Source organism: Orcinus orca, chromosome 8 (assembly GCF_937001465.1).
Source record: "Orcinus orca chromosome 8, mOrcOrc1.1, whole genome shotgun sequence".
NCBI lineage: Eukaryota > Metazoa > Chordata > Mammalia > Artiodactyla > Delphinidae > Orcinus > Orcinus orca.
Window position 1 is genome coordinate 94,728,814 of NC_064566.1, and position 26,491 is coordinate 94,755,304.

The window sequence follows — 26,491 nt, forward strand, 5'->3', positions numbered from 1 at the left end:
TTCCTTCCTTCCTTCCTTCCTTCCTTCCTTCCTTCCTTCCTTCCTTCCTTCCTTCCTTCCTTCCTTCCTTCCTCCCTCCCTCCCTCCCTCCCTCCCTCCCTTCCTTCCTCCCTCCCTCCCTTCCTTCCTCCCTCCCTCCCTTCCTTCCTTCCTTCCTTCCTTCCTTCCTTCCTTCCTTCCTCGGCAATCTGCTAGAACCCAAAGTAAGAAAGAAACCAGGCCTCAGGAAAGAGAGGATAGGAGGACAAATACCATGACTTCTCTCCTCCTCGCCTATCATGGTCCTGGGCTTCTGCATCTTGTCCACCTTGTTGCTGGGACATGGGCAGGGAGACCAGTGTCTGGTAGTTCTAACTGCAGTTTCAGCAGTGGCAGGGCCCCCTCAGGCCCTGCTCCATCCACAGCTGCCCCAGGAACTCAATCTCTCTGGATTGAACAACTCTGCATTAAGTACCTACTAAGCTGACATCCCAGTTCAGGCCCCACCTCGGGTCCAGTAGGGCACAGACCGGAGGAAGGAGTGATGACACACGAACAAACTGTTCTCCTGTCACAAAGCTACACTTGGTTCTTGATTTCCCGTGCGCACGATCTGTTTTTCTCAGGCCAACCTTGGTTCCTCTTCCCCACTCTCACCATTTCTGGTCCACTTTCCACATCACAAGGCAGGCCTTGCATGGGAAATGGAGAACATGGGAGATTGAGCTTGCCACACCATGCCCACCCCATCACAGGAAGCTAAAAACAAGAATGTGTTTCTAGACCGTTCTCAGCACCGCCCTCGAAATTGTTTGGGAGGCACCAAGGCTGGTCAGAAGCAGGGAAAACAGGCCCCGGTGGTGGACATGTGTGTGGGAGGGCATGAGGGGTTGGGGGACTTGCTGAAAGTGCCGGAACCAAGTTCGAGTCAAGGCCTAAGCTCAGCCTTCAGCCCTTAGGGGAACTTGGCTTCTGGTAGGAAGGTTGAAAGTGGAATCACCCTCCCTCCCGCATGACTTTGCCTATGGAGGATGTGACAGGTTTTCTGGCCCTTGTGTCAGTCCTGCAGGGAAGTGACTGGGGATGCCCCAGGTAGCAGGCCCCACCCACAGCGGCCAGCTGGGCACCTGGAACTCCGCCCACAGGCTCAGAGGCCTCCCGGGAATCAGCCCTTTCTCGCTGGGACGCGGCCATCTCTGTTTCTGTGAGAAAGCCACCGTGACTCCACAGGCTCTGTCCCCAGAGGCCTGACTCTCCTGGGGGACTCTCATGCCACAGGCTGGTGGTGTCCCCAGAGAAAACTCCTCAGTGTTCACAAGAGGGGGTCAGGCCAGGCCTTGAAGACCTAGGGGTGGAGGCAGGGGAGGCTGGGAGGGGCAGGTGCTGAGCCAGGAGCCTCCTCCTGCAGAAAGAAAAAAAGGGAAAGTGACAAAGAGATGAGTCTCGGGAAAGATTCCTCTAAACCATCACATCAGGGCAGAGGGAGGAACACGCGGAAGAGGTGAGTGTGGGGTCCTGTGGGGAAGAGATGAGAGAGAAACTGAGGGTCTGTGAGGGACTCCTGGAGGGAGGAAATGTTTAGATGAGAGAAAGCAACTGAGCTGTGAAGAGGGATGGGCTTGAAGGCGGGCGAGGAAAGGTGTGACCAAAGGGTCAGCCAGCCAGGAAACAGGCATGGCTCCTGGGCTTAGAAAGTTCAGAAGCTCTACAGCAATGCTTCTTGGAGAGGGTGGCCATCTGGAATCTTCATCTCAGAGCAAAGGGTTGAGATACAAAGCTCTATTCTAGAAATTTCCATCTGATCAGAAATAGAACTTCCCCAGGAAAGAAAGGCAGGACATGGGTCAAGTGGAAAAGGAGCGGCCCAGGGCTAGCAGGAGGTGGGGAGTGGGAGACAGCACGACCCCAGGCCTTCATTCCTGAGATCGTCCCCTACAGCACTCACTCTCCAGGAGGCGGGGGATGAACCAAATCACCTCCGGGTTCCAAGCAGTCCTTGGTGCTAGGCTTGGGTGCCTGGACCATCTGAGGACCACACTGGGACATCAGACTCACTCAGCTCACCAACCTTCCACTCACCTCTCTGGGGCTCCAGAAAGCTGCTGCTACCCTCATCAGACCAACCTGTTGGAGAACTTCATGGAGCCGCCATCCGGCCACTGATGGTGAAGGGTGGACCCATCTCCAGATCCTTCATGTTCCTGAGAAAGGTGAGCCAATCAAGTTACTGGGGCTGAGAACAAGACCTCTCCCTGGCACCAGAGCATGGGAAGAACTTCTGGCAGTGACTCACTGACTCACTGGCTTATCTTCCAGAATCAGAGCTACCCCATCTCTCAGGCCAGATGAGAAGCTGCCATGTGACAAAGAGCAGATGAGATGACTTATCACAAGAGGAGTTTCCAAACCCCACACCCTGAAGGCCTGATTGTCTTCATTTGACAGCATCTTATGCCTGAGATTAAATTATCTGTAATCAGGCAGGTGTCCACCATAGACAGTGAAATGCTTGAAGACAGAAGCTATGCCCAGTTATCTTTGTACCCTTAGAAACTAACACCACAATACCTGCTACACTAGATCTTTACCGAATACACGATGGGTGAATGAATAAAGGAATGAATGGATGGTTGGATGGTGCCTGCCCAGGGGTGGATGCTAAGAGGAGCACTGTCATTTGGATCTTACATGGTCCTGTCCATGTTCAAGTTTTCGTTCATGGAACTTTCTAGATGGACCCTGGCTCCTTCCTTTTCTCTTGTTTGTTTAGGGACATGGGGAGGACACAGGGAAGGCGAGCAGTGAATTTGAGTTCCATCTTTGGTTCTTTCTCAAGCATACCTAACCCCCCATGCCCATCCCACCCAGATCTGCCCTGAATCTACTCACCGGATTTGGTACAAGTTGAAGACAAAATTAGACCCTAGAAAGACAATCAGAAAAGAGAGGGTTAGTACCTACAGGGAGAGCGGTCCATCACTCTTCTGGGAGCATCTAGTTCTCCCTCACCCCTGTCTGGAAGGTGTGGGGTGGCTAGGCAGGGCTGCAGGATGCCATGGGAGGTTCCCAGTCCCTCAGCGTCTGCCCTCCTGCCCCAGACCCATGGGTACACCCCTTCTTCCCAGACAGAACCACCAGTCTCTGAGGATAGATCCTGCCACTGGGGATCCCTCCATCAGGGGCACTGATTACTCTGCGAAGGAGGCTTGAATCCAGACTCTGTGACTTTAGCCTCATCCTCATCTATAAAAAAGAGAGACTAAAAATTTCATCTTCGCATGTAATTTTAAAAAAAATCATACTAGGCTTGTGCATTGGCACATAGTAGGTGCTCAACAGACATCCACGGAAGCTGTTGAACTTAACTGCAGATCTGGGAGATGTCCTCTGCCTCTTGGCACTCCAGCGTGCCCTCCCAGTCCTCCTGGGTCCTATGGGAAGGGCAGATATGGATCAGAGCTGGGAGCAGCCCAGCAAATTCCAGGACACGCCCAGTGAGGCTGAAGCATCAGCAAGCTCAGGAGAGAGTCCCAAGAGAGGGCAGGCGAGAGAGGCTCTAGGAGCCAGGGTAGGAGACAGCTGGAGCTTGGCCTGTCTAGCACATCACCCTCAGCCTTGTGGCCCGCACAGGCCTGGGAGGTGGACTCCTGTGAGCTCTGAAGGACAAGGAAGCTGACTGCTTGCTGGGGGAGAAGAGCCTCCACTCCCTCAGTAAAGGCCCCACCCGCTCCCCCCACACACCTCAAGCGCTCAGCCACCCACCCAAGTCTTCAACCACCGCGGCCACCACAGGAAATATTTTTGCATGACTCCGTGCTGAAGAGTTTGCAGCCCCGCCTGGCCTGAGCCCTCTCGCGGCCCCGTACTCCAACTGACTGCATCATGTTCCAAATGTCCTCTCCTCCCTCCCCACTGCCATCAAACTGACTGTCCCCTAGGAATCTGGATCCTGGCCAGCTAGTTCAGCTAAGTCATGCTAAGATGTGAATGTCTGATACCTGATTTTTTAGAGTCAGCTTGTTTCTCCAAAGTAACAGTCCTCTGACAGTAGAGATAATTTGGAGCTGGGAAGCCTTCCTGAAGCTGTAGGCTTTCTCCGTGTTGCAAAAGGCACTGCTGTTTGGGGAGAAGCCCAGGACGTCTCTCCTCTGCATGAAGCAGGAAGGGCAGCCTGGAGGGCCCCCGAGAGCAGAGACACACAGATCCTTGATCCTCTGCCCACAAAGCCCTCGTATGTGGTAGCAGGGTGTTAACCCCTGGGCTCTGTTTGCTGCTTATACTTATCACTTCTTCCCTGTTTGTGGTATGAGCTCTTGGTTAGATTTATATTTTATCTGTAAAGGCAAACCAAGAAAAAGAGCGAAAGAGAGGGAGGGAGAGAGAGAGAGAGACTGGAAACGTGCTGAAGCAGAAGTAGAGCAGGAAACCAGGTTTGTAGGGAGAAGCTGACCATGGGGGCACACGGAGACAACCCACCCCTGCTGGGGCAGGGAAGGAAGAGGCAGGGCAGCCCCACTCCTGCTGGATGAGGGGCCAGGAGTGTGAAAGAATCATCTGATTCCCCATCTCCATGGCTTGGTGTCTTGAGGCTCCAGAGGTGTCCCCAAGAGGCCAGAGGTGCAAGGTTATGCACAGCCTTTGGTACCGCAGGCTTGCACGCGAAGCCCATGCCCATCGTTTGCAAAATGTGGGACCCGAGCAAACCCCTGTCCCTCGCAAGACTTCAATTTGCTCTTATGAAAAATAAGCATAATAATGAACACACATGGAGTTGTGGTGATTAGTGGAGATGCCATATATAGAGCACTTGGGAGAGGACCTGGCATACAGGAAGTGTTCAGTAGATGTTAATTACATCATTACTGTTGTTGTCATAATTATCATCAAGTAGTGAATTGTATTCTTAAATATTTCACAATTTCCCCCACCCTAGCCTTTCCCTCTCCCATGCCCCTGATCCTTCTTCCCATTAAAGCAGCCACGTTATTCTCTGAGAGAGTATGACAGCCAAATGCAGGGAGAAAGGGTCTCTCCTCCTACTCTTAGATTCCAAAAGCCCAGACCCTTAGAGAAATGGCAAGGATTCCCAACATAGACAAGAGACGAACAGAACCAAGATTACTCTTCTCAGTATACTAGGGGAAAATTTCCGGCCTGGGGGAGGGGAAGGGAGAAAGTGAGGTAAGAGAGATGGGAAAAAAGCACTGGAAAACATTGAAAAGATGTCAATGGGCCACAGAGAAAAAGTCCTTACTCCCCGATCGAAGTGGAGCCCCGGGGAGGCAACAGAATTCCCAGGTAGAGTTGTGGGATCCGAGAGCTGGACTGAGCCCCAGAGAGACAGCAGAAGCCCAGTAAGGGAGACCTTCAAGATGGTGGAGGAGTAAGACGTGATCACCTTCCTCCCCATAAATACACCAGAAATACATCTACACGTGGAACAACTCCTACAGAACACCTACCGAACGCTGGCAGAAGACCTCAGACCTCCCAAAAGGCAAGAAACTCCCCACGTACCTGGGCAGGGCAAAAGAAAAAAGGAAAAACAGAGACAAAAGAATAGGGACGGGACCTGCAACAGTGGGAGGGAGCTGTGAAGGAGGAAAGGTTTCCACACACTAGGAAGCCCCTTCACTGGTAGAGAAGTGGTGGCGGGGGGCGGGCTTCAGAGCCACGGAGGAGAGCACAGCAACAGGGGTGCGGAGGGCAAAGCGGAGAGATTCCCACACAGAGGATCGGTGCTGACCAGCACTCACCAGCCCGAGAGGCTTGTCTGCTCACCCGCCGGGGCGGGCGGGGCTGGGAGCTGAGGCTCGGGCGAGGTCAGACCCCAGAGAGAGGACTGGGGGTGGCTGAGTGAACACAGCCTGAAGGGGGCTAGTGCGCCACGGTTAGCCGGGAGGGAGTCCGGGAAAAAGTCTGCACCTGCCTAAGAGGCAAGAGACCATTGTTTCGGGATGCACGAGGAGAGGGGATTCAGAGCACCGCCTAAACGACCTCTAGAGACGGGCATGAGACGCTAAGGCTGCTGCTGCCGCCACCAAGAAGCCTGTGTGCGAGCACAGGTCACTATCCACACCCCCCTTCCGGGGAGCCTGTGCAGCCCGCCACTGCCAGGGTCCCGGGATCCAGGGACAACTTCCCCGGGAGAACACACGGCGCGCCTCAGGCTGGTGCAACGTCATGCCGGCCTCTGCCGCAGGCTCGCCCTGCACTCCGTACCCCTCCCTTCCCCAGGCCTGAGTGAGCCAGAGCCCCCAGTCCACTGCTCCTTGAACCCCGTCCTGTCTGGGCGGGAACAGACGCCCTCCGGCAACCTACATGCAGAGGTGGGTCCAAATCCAAAGCTGAACCCCGGGAACTGTGCAAACAAAGAAGAAAAAGGGAAATCTCTCCCTGCAGCCTCAGGAGCAGCGGATTAAATCTCCACAATCAACTTGAGGTACCTGCATCTGTGGAATACCTGAATAGACAACGAATCATCCCAAAATTGAGGCGGTGGACTGTGGGAGCAACTGTAGACTTGGGGTTTGCCTTCTGCATCTAATCTGTTTCTGGTTTTATGTTCATCTTAGTTTAGTATTTAGAGTTGATTATCATTGGTGGATTTGTTTATTGATTTGGTTGCTCTCTTCCTTTTTTTTTTTTTTTTTTTTTTTTTGCGGTACGCGGGCCTCTCACTGTTGTGGCCTCTCCCGTTGCGGAGCACAGGCTCCGGACGCGCAGGCTCAGCGGCCATGGCTCACGGGCCCAGCCGCTCTGCGGCATGTGGGATCTTCCCGGACCGGGGCACGAACCCGTGTCCCCTGCATCGGCAGGCAGACTCTCAACCACTGCGCCACCAGGGAAGCCCGCTCTCTTCCTTTTTTTATATATATATATAAATTTTTTTTTCGTTTTTCTCTTTTTGTGAGTGTGTATGTGTATGCTTCTTTGTGTGATTTCATATGCATAGCTTTGCTTTTACCATTTGTCCAAGGGTTCTGTCTGTCCTTTTTGTTTTTAGTATAGTATTTAGCGCATGTTATCATTGGTGGATTTGTTTATTGGTTTGGTTGCTCTCTTCTTTCTTTCTTTTTATATAACTTTTTAATTTTTATTTTTAATAATTTTTTTACTTTAATAACTTTTTAAAATTTTATTATTATTTTCTTTCTTTCTTTTTTTTCCTCCCTTTTCATTTGAGCTGTGTGGCTGACAGGGTCTTGGTGCTCCGGCCGGGTGTCAGGCCTGTGCCTCTGAGGTGGGAGAGACGAGTTCAGGACATTGGTGCACCAGAGACCTCCCGGCTCCACGTAATATCAAACGGCGAAAGCTCTCCCAGAGATCTCCATCTCAATGCTAAGACCCAGCCCCACTCAACAACCAACAAGCTACAATGCTGGACACCCTATGCCAAACAACTAGCAAGACAGGAACACAACCCCACCCATTAGCAGAGAGGCTGCCTAAAATCATAATAAGGTCACAGACACCTCAAAACACACCACTGGACGCAGTCCTGCCCAACAGAAAGAAAAGATCCAGCCTCATCCACCAGAACACAAGCACCAGTCCCCCCCGCACCAGGAAGCCGACACAACCCACTGAACCAACCTTAGCCACTGGGGTCAGACACCAAAAACAACAGAAACTACAAACCTGCAGCCCTACCCCAAACACAGTAAGTTAAGCAAAATGAGAAGACAGAGAAACACACAGCAGTTGAAGGAGCAAAGTAAAAACCCACCACACCAAACAAATGAAGAGGAAATAGGCAGTGTACCTGAAAAAGAATTCAGAGTAATGATAGTAAAATGATCCAAAATCTTGGAAATAGAATGAAGAAAATGCAAGAAATGTTTAACAAGGACCTAGAAGAACTAAAGAGCAAACAAACAATGATGAACAACACAATAAATGAAATTAAAAATTCTCTAGAAGGAATCATAGCAGAATAACTGAGGCAGAAGAACGGATAAGTGACCTGGAAGATAAAATAGTGGGAATAACTACCACAGAGCAGAATAAAGAAAAAAGAATGAAAAGAATTGAGGACAGTCTCAGAGAGCTCTGGGACAACATTAAACGCACCAACATTCAAATTATAGGGGTTCCAGAAGAAGAAGAGAAAAAGAAAGGGTCTGAGAAAATATTTGAAGAGATTGTAGTTGAAAAGCAAATATTTTCTCCATTCTGAGGGTTGTCTTTTCATCTTGTTTATGGTTTCCTTTGCTGTGCAAAAGCTTTTAAGTTTCATTAGGTCCCATTTGTTTATTTTTGTTCTTATTTCATTACTCTAGGAGGTGGATCAAAAAAGATCTTGCTATGATTTATGTCAACTAAAAATAGAATTACCATATGATCCAGCAATCCCACTACTGGGCATATACCCAGAGAAAACCATAATTCAAAAAGACACATGCACCCCAATGTTCACTTTAGCACTATTTACAATAGCCATGTCATGGAAGCAACCTAAGTGTCCATTGACAGATGAATGGATAAAGAAGATGTGGCACATATATACAACGGAGTATTACTCAGCCAAAAAAGGAAAAAACTGAGTTATTTGTAGTGAGGTGGATGGACCTAGAGTCTGTCATACAGAGTGAAGTAAGTCTGAAAGAGAAAGACAAATACCGTATGCTAACACATATATATGGAATCTAAAAAAACAAAAAAAATTGTTCTGAAGAGCCTAGGGGCAGGACAAGAATAAAGACGCAGGTGTAGAGAACGGAATTGAGGACACGGGGAGTAGGAAGTGTAAGCTGGGACGAAGTGAGAGAGTGGCATGGACATATATACACTACCAAATGTAAAATAGATCGCTAGTGGGAAGCAGCTGCATAGCACAGGGAGATCAGCTAGGTGCTTTGTGACCACCTAGAGGGGTGGGATAGGGAGGGTGGGAGGGAGGCGCAAGAGGGAGGGGATATGGAGATATATGTATACATATAGCTGATTCACTTTGTTATACAGCAGAAACTAACACAATATTTCAAAGCAATTATACTCCAATAAAGATGTTAAAAATAAAATAAAGGAAGTTTACAGGAAGAGAAAGATTTAGGAAGCAAACTGAAGAACACATAATATTTTTATGGAGATAATATATTCAATAGAAATAGAAAGTAATAGAATAGATATCATTAAAAACTAAATTACTAACGAAGAAAAAACTTGAGGAAAGCACAGAGGATGGGAAGAAAAATACAAAGCGATTAAAGAAATTAGAGGAAAAACTAATACTTATGGAAGACCAAGATAATCCTACTAAGGAAAATTGGCAATCCTGAGGTAGAGAACCCAATAAATTAAATAGAAAATGTTTTCAAATATATAGTAAAAGAGAATTTCCCTGAATGGGGGTGGGGTGGGGTGGGGAATGGCATCTGCCAATTAAGTGTATACCAGGTTCTAGGAAATATTGATTCAGAATACTGAAGATCAATGTACATTCTAATTAAAGTGCTGTTCCAGTTATTAAGCTATTGTTTCTCAACTTCAAGCCCACCCTCTATATCCAGTTTTGTGATGCTACAGCTGGGACTCTGCAGATCCCATTTCTCCTTTGCCAGACAGGGGAGGTTCTGCCAATAGAGGTTGACACCGGGAGACTGAAAGACTGGAGGATAAAGAAGGGACTTGCTCAGTTCTGTCTACTTCCCGTTGTCTTCTTGTGGATTTCCTACTACTGTCAGCATCACCTATTGCTTCTTTCTCACCCCAGCAGTTTCTTCTACAGTTGGGTCTAGTTTTCAGTTTTTCCAAAGTCATAAAACCAGTCTCATTACTCCCTACCCTCCGCTCCAGCAGCATGAGCATCACACAGTCAAAGCCCCATCCCCCAAAGGTCTGAGGTTCTCCTCAAATCTCCATGTTTTAATAGTTCCAGGTTCTTTACTTTGTTCTCCCAGTCCTACGGGTAGTAGCTCTTCTTGCAATTGCTACCTCCATGATACCTTAGTATTCTCTATCTGCCTTATCACTTAGCTAGGTAGCAATTCACTATAATAAATTCTCTCTGTTAAAATACCTGGTAAGGTTTCTGTTTCCTTTACTGGACCCTGACTTTCCAGGCAGAAATATAAAAACCTTTTAGGGGAAGGGCAGGGTGATGAAACATAATTTAGGCTGACCTCAGCTTTCTTCACAGAAAATTAATGCCAGGAGACAATAGATCATTGTCTACAAAGTTCTAAGGGGAAAAGAAAAAAGTGAAACCCCAGAAATATTTTATCCAGCCAAGGTATTGATCAAATATAAAGACAATAGGCAGACATTCTCAAATATAAAAGAACTTAAGGAACAGAATCACTGTTTTTTGTCCCAACTGCAGTTGGTGGGGAGAATGGCACCAGGATGGCCCTAAGCAAGATGAAGAGGGTGTCTGTGGTGGAGAGCTGTTTAATGCAAGGTGTCTGATTCCACATGGGGTGAGGAAGATGTCCATGAGGAGGGGATGCCTGGTATGAGGAGTCAGGTAAAAGAGGAGAGAGGAAAGTAGTCAAACATGGGATGTCAGGTACCAAGCAGGGTGATAAGGGTATCAGTGCTAGAGAGGGGAGCAGCAGAGATAGGAATTGATTATAACAGAGGATTCATCCAAAAAGTAAATATATTAAGAAAAATGGAAGCCAGATTTCTCACTGTTGGGAAAAGGAATTACAAATACAAAAATGGAGCAACCTAGACTAAGCCTTGCGGTATTAGATTGGATTGGAGTTATTAATGTGAATTCAAGTTTTCTACATATATAAATAGGTACAGAAATAAATGTTGATGTGTACATATGTAGCTCTATCTTCTAAGAGGACTTGAGAGCAATTATGACTCAATATCAATGAACACATCTACCACCAAAATCTTGGCTTCTAAATGCCATTTTTCACTGTAAGAAACCAGGGCTCTTTGGATAAAGGGCTGATTTCAGACTGATGGGGAAAATACAAGATGACCTTGAAAACCTTGTGTCTCCCATCTCCAAAAAAGAAAGCCCTAAAGAATACTGGGGACATGTCAAAAAGACATATAAGCCAGCTTCTATTGGCCAAATCATGATAGTTGAAGCATCAGAATAAATCATTACATAACAACACATTGAATAAAACAGAAACCATAAATCCATACAAATATTAATTAACTAATTAAAAGTTTATAAAAATAGAGTTGCCACATGATCCAGCAATCCCACTTCTGAACAGTTATCCAGACAAAACTATAATTCAAAAAGATACATGCACCCCTATATTCATAGCAGCACTATTCACAACAACCAAGACATGAAAACAACCTAAATGTCCATCAACAAATGAATGGATAAAGAAGATGTGTTACATATAAACAATGGAATACTACTCAGCCATAAAAAAGAATGAAATAATGCCATTTGCAGCAACATGGATGGACCTAGAGATTATCATACTAAGTGAAGGAAGTCAGAAAGAGGAATACAAATACCATATGATGTCACTTATATGTGGAATCTAAAATATGACACAAATGAACTTATCTATGAAGTAGAAACAGACTCACAGACATAGATAACAGACTTGTGGTTGCCAGGGGGGAAGGGGGTGGGGGAGGGATGGATTGGGAGTTTGGGATTAGCAGATGTAAACTACTATATATAAAATAGACAAAAAACAAGGTTCTACTGTATAGCACAGGGAACTATGTTCAATATCCTGTGATAAAGCATAATGGAAAAGAATATGAAAAAGAATGTACATATATATATGTATGTGTGTATAACTGAATCACTTTGCTGTACAGCAGAAATTAACACAACATTGAAAATCAACTATACTTTGATCAAATAAATTTTTTAAAAAGTTTAGTGCCTGATGGCATATTTACATGGTTTCAAAGTCCCTCCCCGCAAAATACCTTTTAATAATAAAGAGAAGGCTTCCCTGGTGGCGCAGTGGTTGAGAGTCCGCCTGCCGATGCAGGGGTCCGGGAAGATCCCACATGCCGCGGAGTGGCTGGTCTCGTGAGCCATGGCCGCTGAGCCTGCGCGTCCGGAGCCTGTGCTCCGCAACGGGAGAGGCCACAACAGTGAGAGGCCCGCGTACCGCCAAGAATAATAATAATAATAATAAATAAAGAGAAAGAAGAGTAACTTTACAGAGGGGAAGCCTGGCAAACACCACAATAATCAAGTGATCAAAGTGAACATCATCAATATGACACAAACACAAACGGTGTGCCTTCTGCTACGACGCAATATGAAGCACACAACGTCATTTCTGTGACATTATTGCCAAAGACGTAGAACCCAAGCCTCAGAGTGCGGAGACATCATACAAACCCGAATTGAGGGCATTTTACGCAATAGCTGGCCTGCAATCTTCCACTGTAAAAGTCATAAAAATCAAGAGAAGATTGAGGAAATGTTCCAGACGGAAGCAGACTAGAAAGACCTGAGAACTAAATGCAACCTGTGATTCTGAATTGGATTCTTTTTCTATAAAAGCCATTATGGGGGCAATTGACAAAACTTGAAGAATCTAAGGATTAGATGGAAATAATGTATTGATTTAATTTTCTGATTTTGATCATTGTATCATGGTTATGTAGGGAAATGTCTTTATAGGGAACAGACTCTAGAGTATTCAGGTGTGATAGGGCATTAGGTCAATAACTTACTCTCAAATTATTCAGGGAGAAAAAGGTTTGGTTTACTTTCTAAAAAATATATTTCTAACTTTTCTGTAAACTCTTAATCATTTCAAAATATAATTTGATAATTTTTTACATGTGGCTGGTCTCTATTTACTGATTTACAAAATCTCAAGACATTTTGTAAACGAAAAAGCAAAGTTTAAATGGATACAGTATAGGGCTTCCCTTGTGGCGCAGTGGTTGAGAGTCCGCCTGCCGATGCAGGGGACACGGGTTCCTGCCCCGGTCCGGAAGGATCCCACATGCTGGGCCCGTGAGCCATGGATGCTCACGGTAATTGGTAGGTTATGAAGGTTACTTCATAACCTCACCCCGTGGGATATGTTTTAAAATCTACTCTCCTGTTTGGTTCTAAGACCTTTGACAAGCATTTTCCAATGATTTTGGAGGTAATAAGTTTGAATAGGATTTAGACTTGATAAGCTCCTGTGTGTTTTCTTCCATATTCCTTTACGTGCTGCCTTATTAACACAGTCAAGGGGCTTCTCCTATTGTTGTTATTGTCACTGTTGTTTTGACTTCCTGATAATGTCCTTGTAAAATCAAGAAAGTCTGGAGCAAGACTCACATTTATTCACACATGGAATGGTTAAGACAGACTTTAGTTTTCAATGATCTCTTGATAACAAATGAAGAGAGAAGCCTCCTTCTCTCAAGGCACTTAAATATGAAAGTTTCAAAAGGCACCTCAGAGGAAAGTTTACATGAAGTTTCAGAAGACTGTCTGACAGCAAGAAATCCCTTGCAGAATTCTAGAATCGCTTGGCAATACAGAACGGAAATTAAGAGTTTGGGTGCTGGTGCCAAACACACATGAGTTTGAATCTCAGCTTTACCATTTACTTACAATGTGTCCTTAATCCCTCTAAAACTCAGTTTATTTATCTGTGAAATAAAAATAAAATTATCTACTGTCTATTATAGATTTTTTTGGAAATAATATGTGTCTACCACAAAGAGAGCACTTAATAAGTATTAACCATAGTAATTGTTGCCGTTGCTGTTGGTTACTTTAAAAAAAATAACTGCTTTCTCAATCTCACAGTTCTAAATATGGATTAAAACAGACTCATGGTCCACAATGTCAAGCGTAAAAGTAAAAGGGAAATGGCTGTTTTCTATATGCACCATGATATTCATCACAAGAATCTTAAGAAGGAGGAGCCAGCCACCTTATCACAACATTAGCCCAAGGATGGAGCTGTTAGTGAAAATTCCCTTGGAATATGTGTCCATCGAGCTGCCCATTACTCTGTAAGTGGTTCTAAGGGTTCAATTGCTGTTTAGCAAATGAAGAAACATCTATTCAAGAACATCTACAAAAATTTGGTAAGAAAAGTAAGAATGTGTGGTATTTGAACCAAGACCATGGCCTCCCTCCTTTCACTCAGCTCATCAAGGCAGAAACTCCACTCCAGGCTTCTGCTTCCAAGAACACAGGTCTCCCTCTCCCCACAGTAACCAGCTAGAGGGCTTTTTTCCCAGGAAGAACAGGACTTCAGCATTTCTCATCCTGTCCCCAGCTACTGTTGCTAAGGCTAAGTTCCAGGTGAGTACAGTTGAGAATTGGGGTCTCTCTCTTCCATCCACTCCCCTCTCATGAGATGGAGCCTCTACCTTGGGTAGGGCATGCTGAGAATATTGGGGCCCCGACTGCCCTCATGAGGCAGTGGTTTCACAAAGGAGAGGCAAGCCAAGAGGATCTCAGGCTACTGTCTGCACCTACTGATTGCTCAGCTCCTAGAGCATTGTCACTCAAAGAGAGATTTGTCATTGTTCCCACCCCCACCTCCAGAGCTCCAGAGATTTTTCCTAGGGGGAAAGCAGTCCATAAAACAAATAGCTCACCATGTCTTCCCAAAGGAACTGACTTTCTTTGCAAAAGAGCATGGAAAAGTTCAAACCTAATGTTTGCTCTCAAGACCGTGGAGATTGTGGAGAAAAGCAAATAGAGGGATATTCGTGGATTTAATGAAGCTATAGCCCAGACTATACACTGGATAGTTTATAAGACAGAATCAGAGAATAAAACAGCTGAGAGGAACCCACTGGGGTCAGAACAAATCTCAAACACATACTTCAAAAACTATTCCTTCAAAGGAGTCACAATTTGATCAGATTCACTTATAGAGCAATTTGCACCCCAGAGCACTGTTGAAAACATTAGAGCAGCCAGCAAGCAATTAGTGAAATTTAACAGCTGGGTATATTCAAGATAAGCAAGAAAGAGAGTCCTACAAATACCACTGTTATCCAAGGGGCTGTGGGCATACTCAAAGCTATTACATCTCCCTGAGGAGCAGCATCAGAGGCCGAATACTGGTGGAGTGAAATAGACTCCACTAAAACAATCCAGCAAATCACAAAAAAATAAACAAGAAATAACAACAAATCTGGAAGGGGAAGGACTAGGAACTGCCAAAATATATCATCTAAAGTGTCAAGTTTTCAACAAAAACAAATATAAGAGGCAAGAAAAGAAATAGGAAAATGTAAACCATATACCAGAAAAAAAAAAAAAAGCAGGCAAAATGAACTGCCTAGGAGAGCAGCTAGATTATAGATTTAACAGAAAAAGACTTCAAAATAGTCATTACAAGCATGTTCAGAGTACTAAAGGAAAGCATGCTAAAGAAGTAAAGAAAGGTATAACAGTGTCACATCAAATAAAGAACATCAATAAAGCAATAGAAATTATTTTAAAAAACAAATTGAAATTTGGGAGTTTAAAAATACAGTAAGTGAGATAAAAAAATTCTTTAGAAGGGCTCAAAAGTAGATTTGAACTGGCAGAAGAAAGAATTAAAGAACTTGAATCACTAGACCAATAGAGATTATACAAGCCAAAAAAACAGAGAGGAAAAAAAAATGAAGAGAAGTGAATTAGGCCCAGAGAATTGTGAGACACTATAAAGTGCACCAACATATGTGTAATCAGAGTATCAGAATGAGAGGAGAGAGAGAAAAGACCAGAGAAAATATTCCAAAATACAGTGGCAGAAAACTTCCCAAATTTATGAAAAAGTAACCTACACGTCCAAGAAGCTTAATGAACTCCAGATAAGATCACAAAGAGATCCACAAACACACATCATAGTAAAACATGCCAGGGGTGGGGGAAGAAAAAAAGACAAGGAAAAAGTCTTGAGAGCATCAAGAGAAAAACAGCTCATTGCTTACAAGGAATCCCAATAAGATTAGCAGCTAGCTTCTTAGCACAAACAATGTAGGCCAGAAGCAGTGGAATAACATATTCAAATTGCTCAAATTTTTACCAAAAAACTGTCAATCAAGAATCTTATATTCAGCAAAGCTATCTTTCAAAAATGAAGGTGCAATAAAGACTTTCCCAGAAAAAAAAAAAAAAAAAAAGCTAAGAGAATTTGCTGCTAGCAGTCCCACCTTTAAAGAAATACTAAAGTATATTCTTCAGGCTGAAAGCAAATAATCCCACATTATCACTTGAGTACACACACACATACACACACACACACAAAGGTAATTGTGTACCACTAAAGGTAATTATTTTTTAAAGTATGAGTATTTCTTTCCTTCCTTCTTATAACTGATTAAAAAGAAATTGTATAAATAATATGTAGATAATGTAATGGGCCTACAACATATACAAATGTAAATAACACCATAAAGGAAGTGGGTAGGAACAAAGCTCTTTTGGGCTAAGGAAATAACTGCAGTTAGTAAAGTAATAAGTATAACAGTGTTTTGTTGGGTTTGTAACATTAAGAGATATACATAACAACAATATACAAAAGCAGGTAATAGAGCTATATAGAAGTAATATTTCTATACATCACTGGAACTAAGCTAGTATATAAATCTGAAGCTAATTCTGATAAGCTAAGCTATATATGGTAAACCCTAGAGCAACCACTAAAAAGAAAAAAAAGGTAAAAAAATATTAAAGGAATTAAAATGCTACATTAGAAAATATCTACTTAATGCAAAAGAAATCAGTAAAAGAGGACTAGGGGAACAAAAAATGACATGGGTCATATAGAAAACAGAAAGTAAAATGTCAGATATAAATCCACCCTAGCAATAATGGCCTTAAATGTAAATGGATTAAACAATCAAATAAAAAAGCAAAGATTATCAGACTGGATTAAAAAGAACAACATGGCCCAACTATATGCTGTCTACGGGAGAGGCAATTTAGTTATACCGTCTGTAAAATAGTTGTAGCTAAAGTAGTGATTAGAGGGAAATTTATAGTTGTAAATGCATGCTTTAAGAAAGAAGAAATATCTCAAATTAGCCAAACCTTCCACCATAAGACACTGGTAAAGGGAAGACAAACTAAACCTAGAGCAAGCAGAAGAAAGGAAATAGTAAAGATTAGAGTGGACATTAATGAACAACAAATAGAAAAACAAAAGAGAACATAAAGGAAAACAGAAGTTGGTTCTTTGAAAAGATCAACAAAACTGACAAACCTTTAGCTAGATTGATCAAGAAAAAAAAAAGAAAGAAAACCCTCAAATAACTAGAATCAGAGATGAATGAGGGGACATTACTACCAACCTTTCAAAAATTAAAAAAGATTATAAAGGAATACTGTGAACAACTGTACACCAACAAATTGTATAACTTAGATAAAATGGACAAATTCCTAGAAAGACACAAACTTCTAAAACTGACTCAAGAAGAAATAGACTATCTGAGTAAGTGTAACAAGTAAAGAGATTTAATTAGTAATCAAAAATCTACCCGCAAAGAAAAGCCCAAGCCCGGACAGCTTGACTACTGAATTCTACCAAACATTTAAAAAAGAATACCAATTCTCCATAAATTCTCCCAAAAAATAAAACAGAAGGGAATACTTCCCAACTCATTTTATCAGGCCAGTATTACCCTAATACCAAAAGCAGACAAAGACATCACAAGAAAATTATAAGCAAATGTCTCTTATGAAAACAAACACAAAAATCCTCTACAAAATACTAGCAAACTTACTCCAGCAACATATTAAAAAAATTATACTCAAATGTCCATATGGGATTCATCCCAGAAATCCAAAGTTGTTTCAACATCTGAAAATCAATTAATATAAAACATCATATCAAAAGAATAAAACACAAAAATCACATGATCACCTCAATAGATGCAGAAAAGGCACTTGACAAAATGCAACACCCCTTCATGATAAAAACACTGAACAAACTAGGAATAAAAGGGAACTTCCTCAAACTTGATAAAAGGCCTTTATGAGAAACCCACAGCTAATATCAGACTTAATGATAAAAAGACTGATTTCCTCCTAAGATCAGCAACAGAAAAGATGTCCATTCTTGCCACTTCTATTCAACATTGTACTGGAGGTTCTAGCCCAGGAAGTTAAGGCAATAAAAAGAAATAAATGGCATCCACATTGGAAGGGAAGAAATGAAACTATTCTATTCACAGATTATATCTGATACATTAAAAAACCTAAGAAATCCACTTGTTTATTAGAACTAATAAACAAGTTCAGCAAGATTGCAGGATAGAAGCTCGATATACAAGACTGTTGTCTTTTCATACACTTGAAATGAACAATCCAAAAATGAAATTAAGAAAATATTAGTTCACAAAAGCATCAAAAAGAATAAAATGCTTAGAAATTAATTTAACAAAATAAGTGTAAAACTTATACTCTGAATATTACAAGTCACTGTTGGAAAAACATAAAGAAGATCTAATTAGATGGGAAAACACTCCTTGTTTATGGATCAGAAGACTTAACATTGTTAAAATGGCCGTATTCCCCAAATTGATCTTCAGGTTCAACGCATCCCAGTCAGAATCCCAGAGACCTCCTTATAGATATTGACAAGCTGATTCTAAAATTCACATAGAATTGCCAGGGACTTAGAGTACTTAAAACAGTCTTGAAAAATAAGAGAAAAGTAGGAGGACTCACATCTTCCAATTTTAAAACTTACTACAAACCAACGGTAATCAAGACAGTGTGGTCCTACACAAGGATAAACACATAGATCAGTGGAATAGAACTGAGAATCCAGGAATAAACCCATCCATCTATCATCAGTTGAATTTTCTTTTTACAAAAATGCCAAAACTATTCAACGGACAAAGAATCGTCTTTTCAATAAATGGTGCTGAGACAACTGGAGAGCCACATGCAAAAGAATGAAGCTGGACCCTTACCTAACCATATACAAAAGTTAACTCAGATGAGTCAAAGACCTAAGCATAAGAGTTAAAACTATAAAGCTCTTAGAACAAAATATAAAGGTAAATCTTTACTACCTTGGATTTGGCAAATAATTCTTAGATAAGACACCAAAAGCATAAGTAATGAAAGAAAAATAGATAAATTGAACTTCATTAAAATTTAAAATTTTGGTGTTTTGAAAGACACCATCAATAAAGTGAAAAAGATACCCCACACAGAATGGGAGAAAATATTTGCAAATTATGTATCTTATAATAACTCTTATAACTTAACAATAAAATTTTTTTAATGAGCAAAGGATCTGAATAGATATTTCTTTTTTTTTAACATCTTTATTGGAGTATAATTGCTTTACAATGGTGTGTTAGTTTCTGCTGTATAACAAAGTGAATCAGCTATACGTATACATATATCCCCATATCCCTTCCCTCTTGCATCTCCCTCCCACCCTCCTTATCCCACCTCTCTAGGTGGTCACAAAGCACAGAGCTGATCTCCCTGTGCTATGCGGCTGCTTCCCACTAGCTATCTATTTTACATTTGGTAGTGTATATATGTCCATGCCACTCTCTCACTTCATCCCAGCTTACCCTTCCCCCTCCCCATGTCCTCAAGTCCATTCTCTACGTCTTTTGAATAGATATTTCTATAAGGAAGATATATACATGACCAATAAGCACATGAAAAGATACTCGCAACGTCATTAGTCATTAGGGAAATGCAAACCAAAACCACAATGAGATACCACTTCAAATCCACTAGGATGGCTGGATTCCAAAAGTCAGATATTAAGTGCTGATGAGAATGTAGAGAAATCAGAACCCTCATATAGTGCTGGTGGGAATGTAAAATGGTGCAGCTGCTTTGGAAAATATCTGGCAGTTCCTCAAACATTGTGTACCACATGATCCAGCAATTCCACTCCTAGATACACACCCAAAAGAAAACATTAACCCACACAAAAACTCATACATGAATGTTTCTAGCAGCGTCACTCATACTAACTGAAAAGTAGAAAAACCCAAACAGCAATCAACAGACAAATGGATAAACAAAATGTGGTATATCCATACAATGGAATGTTATTTGGCCATAAAAAAGAATAAAGTACGATACATGCTACAACTTGGAAGAACCACGAAAACATTATGCTAAGTGAGAGAAGCCAGTCACAAAAGTCCTCATATTATTTGATTCCATTCATATGAAAGTCTTGAATAGGAAAATCTATAGAAACAGAAAGTAGTTTATTGTTTGCTTTGGGGTAGGAGGTAGAAGGGAAGGGGGTTTACAGCTAAAGGAAAGGGTTTTTCTGGAGGTAGGTGATGAAAATGTTCTAAAATTGACTGTGTGTCCCAAATTGTGTGAGAGTGAGGTAGTGATAGGAGTAAAAAAAGACTTTCCAGTTTTACCTTAGTGTTAGATTGAACCACATAAAATTGCCATTTTTGTAAGTCAAGAACAGATATCATAAATTTCATACCATTTTAATTTTTTGCAACAGGAATATTTGTGTAATAAAAATATTACTGAAGAAGACTAACCAATCTCATAGTAACAATAAAAGAACAAGTACCTCTTTTTTTAAGACTAGACACAGGAGTTGGGAAGGAATGAATAGGTGGAACACAGAGAATTTTTAGGGCAGTGAAAATACGCCGTATGATACCATACTATTGGATACATGTCATTATACATCTGTCGAAAACCATAGAATGCACACCACCCAAAGTGAGCCCTAATGTACACTGTGGACCTTGGGTGATATTGATGTGTCAACGTACGTTCATCAGTTATAATAAATGTCCCCCTCTGGTGGGTGATGTTGATAAAATGAGAAAGGCTTTGTGTGTGTGGGGGTCAGGGGATATATGGGAAATTTCTGTACCTTCCCTTCAACTTTGCTGTGAACGTAAAACTTCTCTAAAAAGTAAATTCTCAATTAAAAAACAAAAACTAGACACATTGGTTTGCTTACTGTCCTCCCCCCCCACCAAATTTTAACCTCACTTTTCCCTTTCTTTCAATCCAATTTCATGAATGAGCTGACAGAGGATTTCAGGCAGATCTTCCTAACTTGGGCACCAGAAAACTGGCTTTAGTGGTATGAGATCATGGAATGAGACTTGAAGTTGAGCCATCTGGAGGGTGAAATATTGTTACTTTGGGCAAGATCAAGTTTTAATCCTCACCTTTGTCAAAATGGAGATAAAAATATTAACTTTGCACAGTTATTGTGAAGAAAAAGTGAGATGTGTGTGAAAAGAGGGGTGCAGTATGGTTCCTGACACGTAGCAGACATTCCATAAATTACTTTCATTCTCTGAAGATGAAAATTTTTAGAACAGCCTTAGAGTGTTGGCAGCTTTGCATCGATCTAACCGCTGTCTCTGACCATCAGAACAGAAATCAGCTAGGCACCAAGCCACGTGACCCCACACAGATCTCCACCTACTGAAGTTGCTCAAAAGTCTACTTTTGAACGCTAAGGCAAGAATGAGGGTGGGCAGAAATGGTCTCCTGAGAGATCACAATCTCCCATGACATAAAATGGGACTGAGTGTTGGGCCCCTTTCTCTTTAAGTGATGTCACATGATCAGATACCCCTTTTAAATTAGATAGATATGTGGTCTCCCTTCAAGCACACAGGAAGATAAGCATCACCTTTGATACCAATGATAGGTTTATGAAGAACCAGGGGGAGGCCTCAAGAAATTCTAAGTGCTGGTTCCTGCCTATGCAGAAATGCAATCTAACGCCAGATGGTTCTCTGCCTACGCAGCCCTGGGCCTCAACACATCCCTGTGTATCCTGGACCTCAGCTTGAGACGGAGCCAAGTTCCCCCCATGATTTAGACAAGTCAGGGCAGGTGTAGAGTAGGTGTTCCCAAATGATCCCCTAAGGATCTTCCAAAGAATGGAGCTACTCCAGACCTGTCCAATCCAACTCTGCAGACGGGGAGCCCAGGAATCTGTAATTTCCTCTTTTTTTCCTTTTTTTTGAGTTTGATCTTTTTCTAATTCTTTTTTATTGAAATGTAGTTGATTTACAATGCTGTGTCAATCTCTGCTGTACAGCAAAGTGACTCAGTTATACACATACATTCTTTTTTTATATTCTTTTCTATGGTTTATCACAGGATATTCATTATAGTTCCCTGTGCTATACATTAGGAGCTTGTTGTTTATCCATTCTAAACGTACAGTTTGCATCTACCAACCCTAAACTCCCAGTCCATCCCTCTCCTTCCCCCAACCCCCTTGGCAACCACAAGTCTGTTCTCTATGTCTATGAGTCTGTTTCTGTTTTGTAGATCGGTTTATTTGTGCCATATTTTAGGGAATCTGTAATTTTCAATAAGCTCCCCCAGGGGATTCTCTTGCAGACAGGCTGCCACCATTTGGGTTTAAAGATCAGAGGGGTGCAATCAAAATATGGGCAGAAGACCTAGATAGACATTTCTCCAGAGAGGACATACAGATAGATGGCCAAGAAGCACATGAAAAGCTGCTCAACATCACTAATTATTAGAGAAACGCAAATCAAAACTACAATGAGGTATAACCTCACACCAGTTAGAATGGGCATCATCAGAAAATCTACAAACAACAAATGCTGGGGAGGGTGTGGAGAAAAGGGAACCCTCTTGCACTGGGGGTGGGAATGTAAGTTGATACAGCCACTAGGGAGAACAGTATGGAGGTTCCTCAAAAAATAAAAATAGAATTACCATATGACACAGCAATCCCACTACTGGGCACATACCCTGAGAAAACCATAATTCAAAAAGACACATGCACCCCAATGTTCATTGCAGCACTATTTACAATAGCCAGGTCATGGAAGCAACCTAAATGTCCATTGACAGACGAATGGATAAAGAAGATGTGGTACATATATACAATGGAATATTACTCAGCCATAAAAAGGAATGAAATTGGGCCATTTGTAGAGATGTACTTGGATCTAGAGACTGTCATACAGAGTGAAGTAAGTCAGAAAGAGAAAAACAAATCTCGTATATTAATACATATACGTGGAACCTAGAAAAACGGTACAGATGAACTGGTTTGCAGGGCAGAAATAGAGACACAGATGTAAAGAACAAATGTATGGACACCAAGGGGGGAAGTGGCGGGGGGAGGGGGATGAATTGGGAGAGTGGGATTGACATATATACACTGATATGTATAAAATAGATAACTAATAAGAACCTGCTGTACAAAAAATAAACAAAATAAAATTCAAAAAAAAAAGATCGGAGGGGTGGGTCTGTAAAGGTCTATCATAGGAGAGTCAGTATAGGGAGTTTCCCAAAGAAAATAGTTCCGGTTATCTCACATTGAAGAGGAAGAAGGTGAAAGTCACATTGAATATACTTAAGGTTAGACACAAAGATGTTTAGGTTTGGAAATGTGTTGTTTTGAGTAAGAGTTTAAGATAAATAAACACTTTAGATTTCTTGGTAGATACCAGTCCCAAGAATACTTAGTTTTAGTACTTCCCTGAACAAGATAAAGACAATGAGAAGACTAGAAGTCAGCCTCATTTCTAATAAGTGAGCCTTGGGGGTAAACTGACTTCTGAGAGCCAGCCCCCACTCCTAACGTGATGATCTGGGGAAAAATGATCCAATAGGTGTCTGACAACAGAGAAAAAGAGACAGAGGCAGAGAGAACACACAAAGACTGAGCCCTGGCCGCAAACTGGGCTGCTGAGGCATTCTAGGGCCTTCCTGACATGACACCCAGAAACTCAACTCTCATCCCCTGGCTCTTCCTGAATGGAGCCTCAGTGGTGTCCCAGTAAAGCCAGGATGCCATCTAGGGGGAGGCATTTGTAGCACATCTGCAGCCAGGGGACCCCAGACCTCTGACTTTCCTACCCAGAGACCAAGGGTTGGGAGAGGTGGGCCTCTGCTTGAAGAGCCTGGACCCATGAACAGGAGAAGCAAATAAAACATTTCAGCCTCCCCCAGTCTGGAGTATAAGCTGTGGTCACTCACCTTGGGGGAGTCCCGGCAAAGATCCCCTTTACATCAGGTTAAGCAAATGACTACTGTGAGCTGGTAATCACTGCGGCCCTCCACCCTCACCCCAGGGCACCAGTTTCAGTGCCTAAGGTTCAATGGATAGGGTCTGTGTCTTGGGAAGGGTGGAACAGAGAAAGCATCCCTGAGTGTTTCAAGGCCTGTCAATGGTCCCTTAGGAGGTGACCTTTCAGGGTCAGATGGAACGTGGCCTAGGACTCTCTCTCCCTCCACGTCAGTGCTCCCCAGAGTGTGGGTGCATCCGCTGGTAATACAGGAGATGATTACAGTAGTTCCTGGGGGCGTTTTTGATTAAATAGTTATGCATTTACTTTACTGTGTTTCAGAAGGAGAATGAGCACATCAAATCTGGATTTTGTGGACTTCATTGCTTAGGACAAGGTCAAAGGAGGTATTTAATTTTAAAAGGTGACACAGGTTTAAGAAAAATATTAATAATGGTACAGGTGTTTGGGGATGAGGCAAAGGTCATAAAGTTGTTGGGGAAACACTGCTCTGGATGAAACATATGAGTAACAGCCAAACACCAGGCCACCTCAGAAGAGAAAGAGATACCTTCTGGGAAAGAACATGCCCTAAAGGAATAAAATGTCATAGGCCCTGGGACAGGACAAGGGAGGGGGAACCTGCCCCTCATATTTCCTTCTTACCCACATCCTCATGCCTACGGCTCAGGCTGAAGAGCTGCAAAAAAGAACAAGTAAAAACCATAACAGGGGCTTCCCTGGTGGCGCAGTGGTTGAGAGTCCGCCTGCCGATGCAGGGACACGGGTTCGTGCCCTGGTCCGGGAAGATCCCACATGCCGCGGAGCGGCTGGGCCCGTGAGCCATGGCCGCTGAGCCTGCGCATCCAGAGCCTGTGCTCCGCAACGGGAGAGGCCACTTCAGTGAGAGGCCCGTGTACCGCAAAAAAAAAAAAAAAAAACCCATAACAGTTTGGTCAATAATCATAATACACCACTTTTGTAACCAAAAATACATTTTTTAACTCAAAAAAGTGTTATTTCACTCCACTTCCCTTGCGTGTTTTTTCCCTTTCTTATTTTTAATTTATATTTTTTTCTGCATGTTTTATAATGCTCGTATACACTAGAGTATAAGTACAAATACAATTTGTAAATACATAAATAGCAGCGTGAACGCTCAAAATTGTTTGTGGCTAGGAGGCAGGATCAACAAACGTGGCTGCTGTATACATCGACATTACTCACTAACTATGCCTGCCTGGATTGCTCTCAGCACTTCCTCTACGTAAACTGTACCTCCCCAACTAGACGCCGAGGGGGGAGGGCTGGGGAGTTTGTTGAGGGGTGACCTGTGCCACTGAGTTCAAACCACCTCATGCTATAGTGGGGTCCCTGGGGCCTGGAGGATTCCAAGGGGCCCAGGCTCCTTGGGAGGAGCAGGCGAGGGAGGTTTATAAAGTCAAGAGTCCTGGAAGGAGCACAGGGCTTGCCTTCAGAGAGACCTTACACTGGAGCCCAGTCCTAGCACACACCCGCTGTGCAATCTTGGGTGACCGCTCTGAACTCCAGGTCTGTCTCCTGTGAAATGAAGAGCGAATGAGGGGTATACACCTCATAGCATCCTTGCAAGGCTCACGTGAAGCAAGAGGAAAAGAGCTTTGGGGAATCACAGAGTATCTTCCTTCTCCCAAGTAGTGTCTCGGGCACAGGGTGGCCCCAGAGGCTCCCAAGCTCCAAAGCCTGCAAGAAAGGGGTGCTGCAGGGCCAGCCATCTTGTCACCCCGATGTGTACCGACCCCAAGACCAGAGCCTCCCAATCCTTTGTGCACCGTTTGGAGGAAATTGCTCTGCTAACCTCCCCCAATCCATTCCCATCCCATCTACTTCCTATAAATCCCAGCAAACAGCTTGGGGCACAAAGTAGAGAACGTATCCTTCCCAGTTTTGAACAGACTGTTATACTTTTCACCATTATCTGCTGAGACCCTGAATCGGACCATGAGCTTCCCCTACCCAGGTGCACAGTTGCTCATCTATCTCCACGTCTCCCCGCCCAGGTCAATACCTGGCACAGGTAGATGCTGAAGTGAGCCGTGGGGACAGGGGCATGGCTGATTCAGCTCTATCCTGCTGGGGCTAGCACCGCGTCTAACACAGCAGATGCTCAGTACTGCTTGATCAAAGCTGCTGGAATTAGGAGGCACCTCTCTCCTCCCCCTGCGCTGGCTGAGACTTAAACACAGGCTTCAGATCCCTCAGAAGATCGTGCAAATCAGTCTCAGAGACCCACTGCCTGGGTGACAGCCTGAGATGGAGGTTTTACCCAGGTGTGAGCTCTCCCAACAGCCCAGAAAGGGGGTAAAAGTGAGAACCCTCTCTCACCACAGCGCAGATAGACGGGGTGAAAAAAACCTGTCAGCTGCACCCTACCTGTGCCTGCCCTTACCATCTGAGCCCATGCAGGAAGTGGGGGAAACTACCAAAGCCAGCCAAGTCATCTGTGATTTCACTTCTACAGTGAATCAGTTCCCTGTGCAGGGGCTCAATAGTGCAACCTTGGGTTTAAATATTAGTGAACGAGGGGCACCGGCGGGAAGCAGGGTGTGAAGTCCCACTTGCCGGTGGT

General features: G+C 43.3%; 1 protein-coding gene across 1 annotated transcript in view; it reads right to left on the reverse strand.

The window, feature by feature from the left end:
• Window positions 1-2,093: 2,093 nt before the first annotated feature.
• The window catches only part of SMIM35 (small integral membrane protein 35), a 45,640-nt gene continuing 21,242 nt past the window's right edge, over window positions 2,094-26,491 (reverse strand). Inside the window, 3 exon segments of the mRNA XM_049713842.1 lie at window positions 2,094-2,134; window positions 2,137-2,180; window positions 2,869-2,902. Of these exon segments, the coding sequence (XP_049569799.1) occupies window positions 2,094-2,134; window positions 2,137-2,180; window positions 2,869-2,902 (119 nt within the window).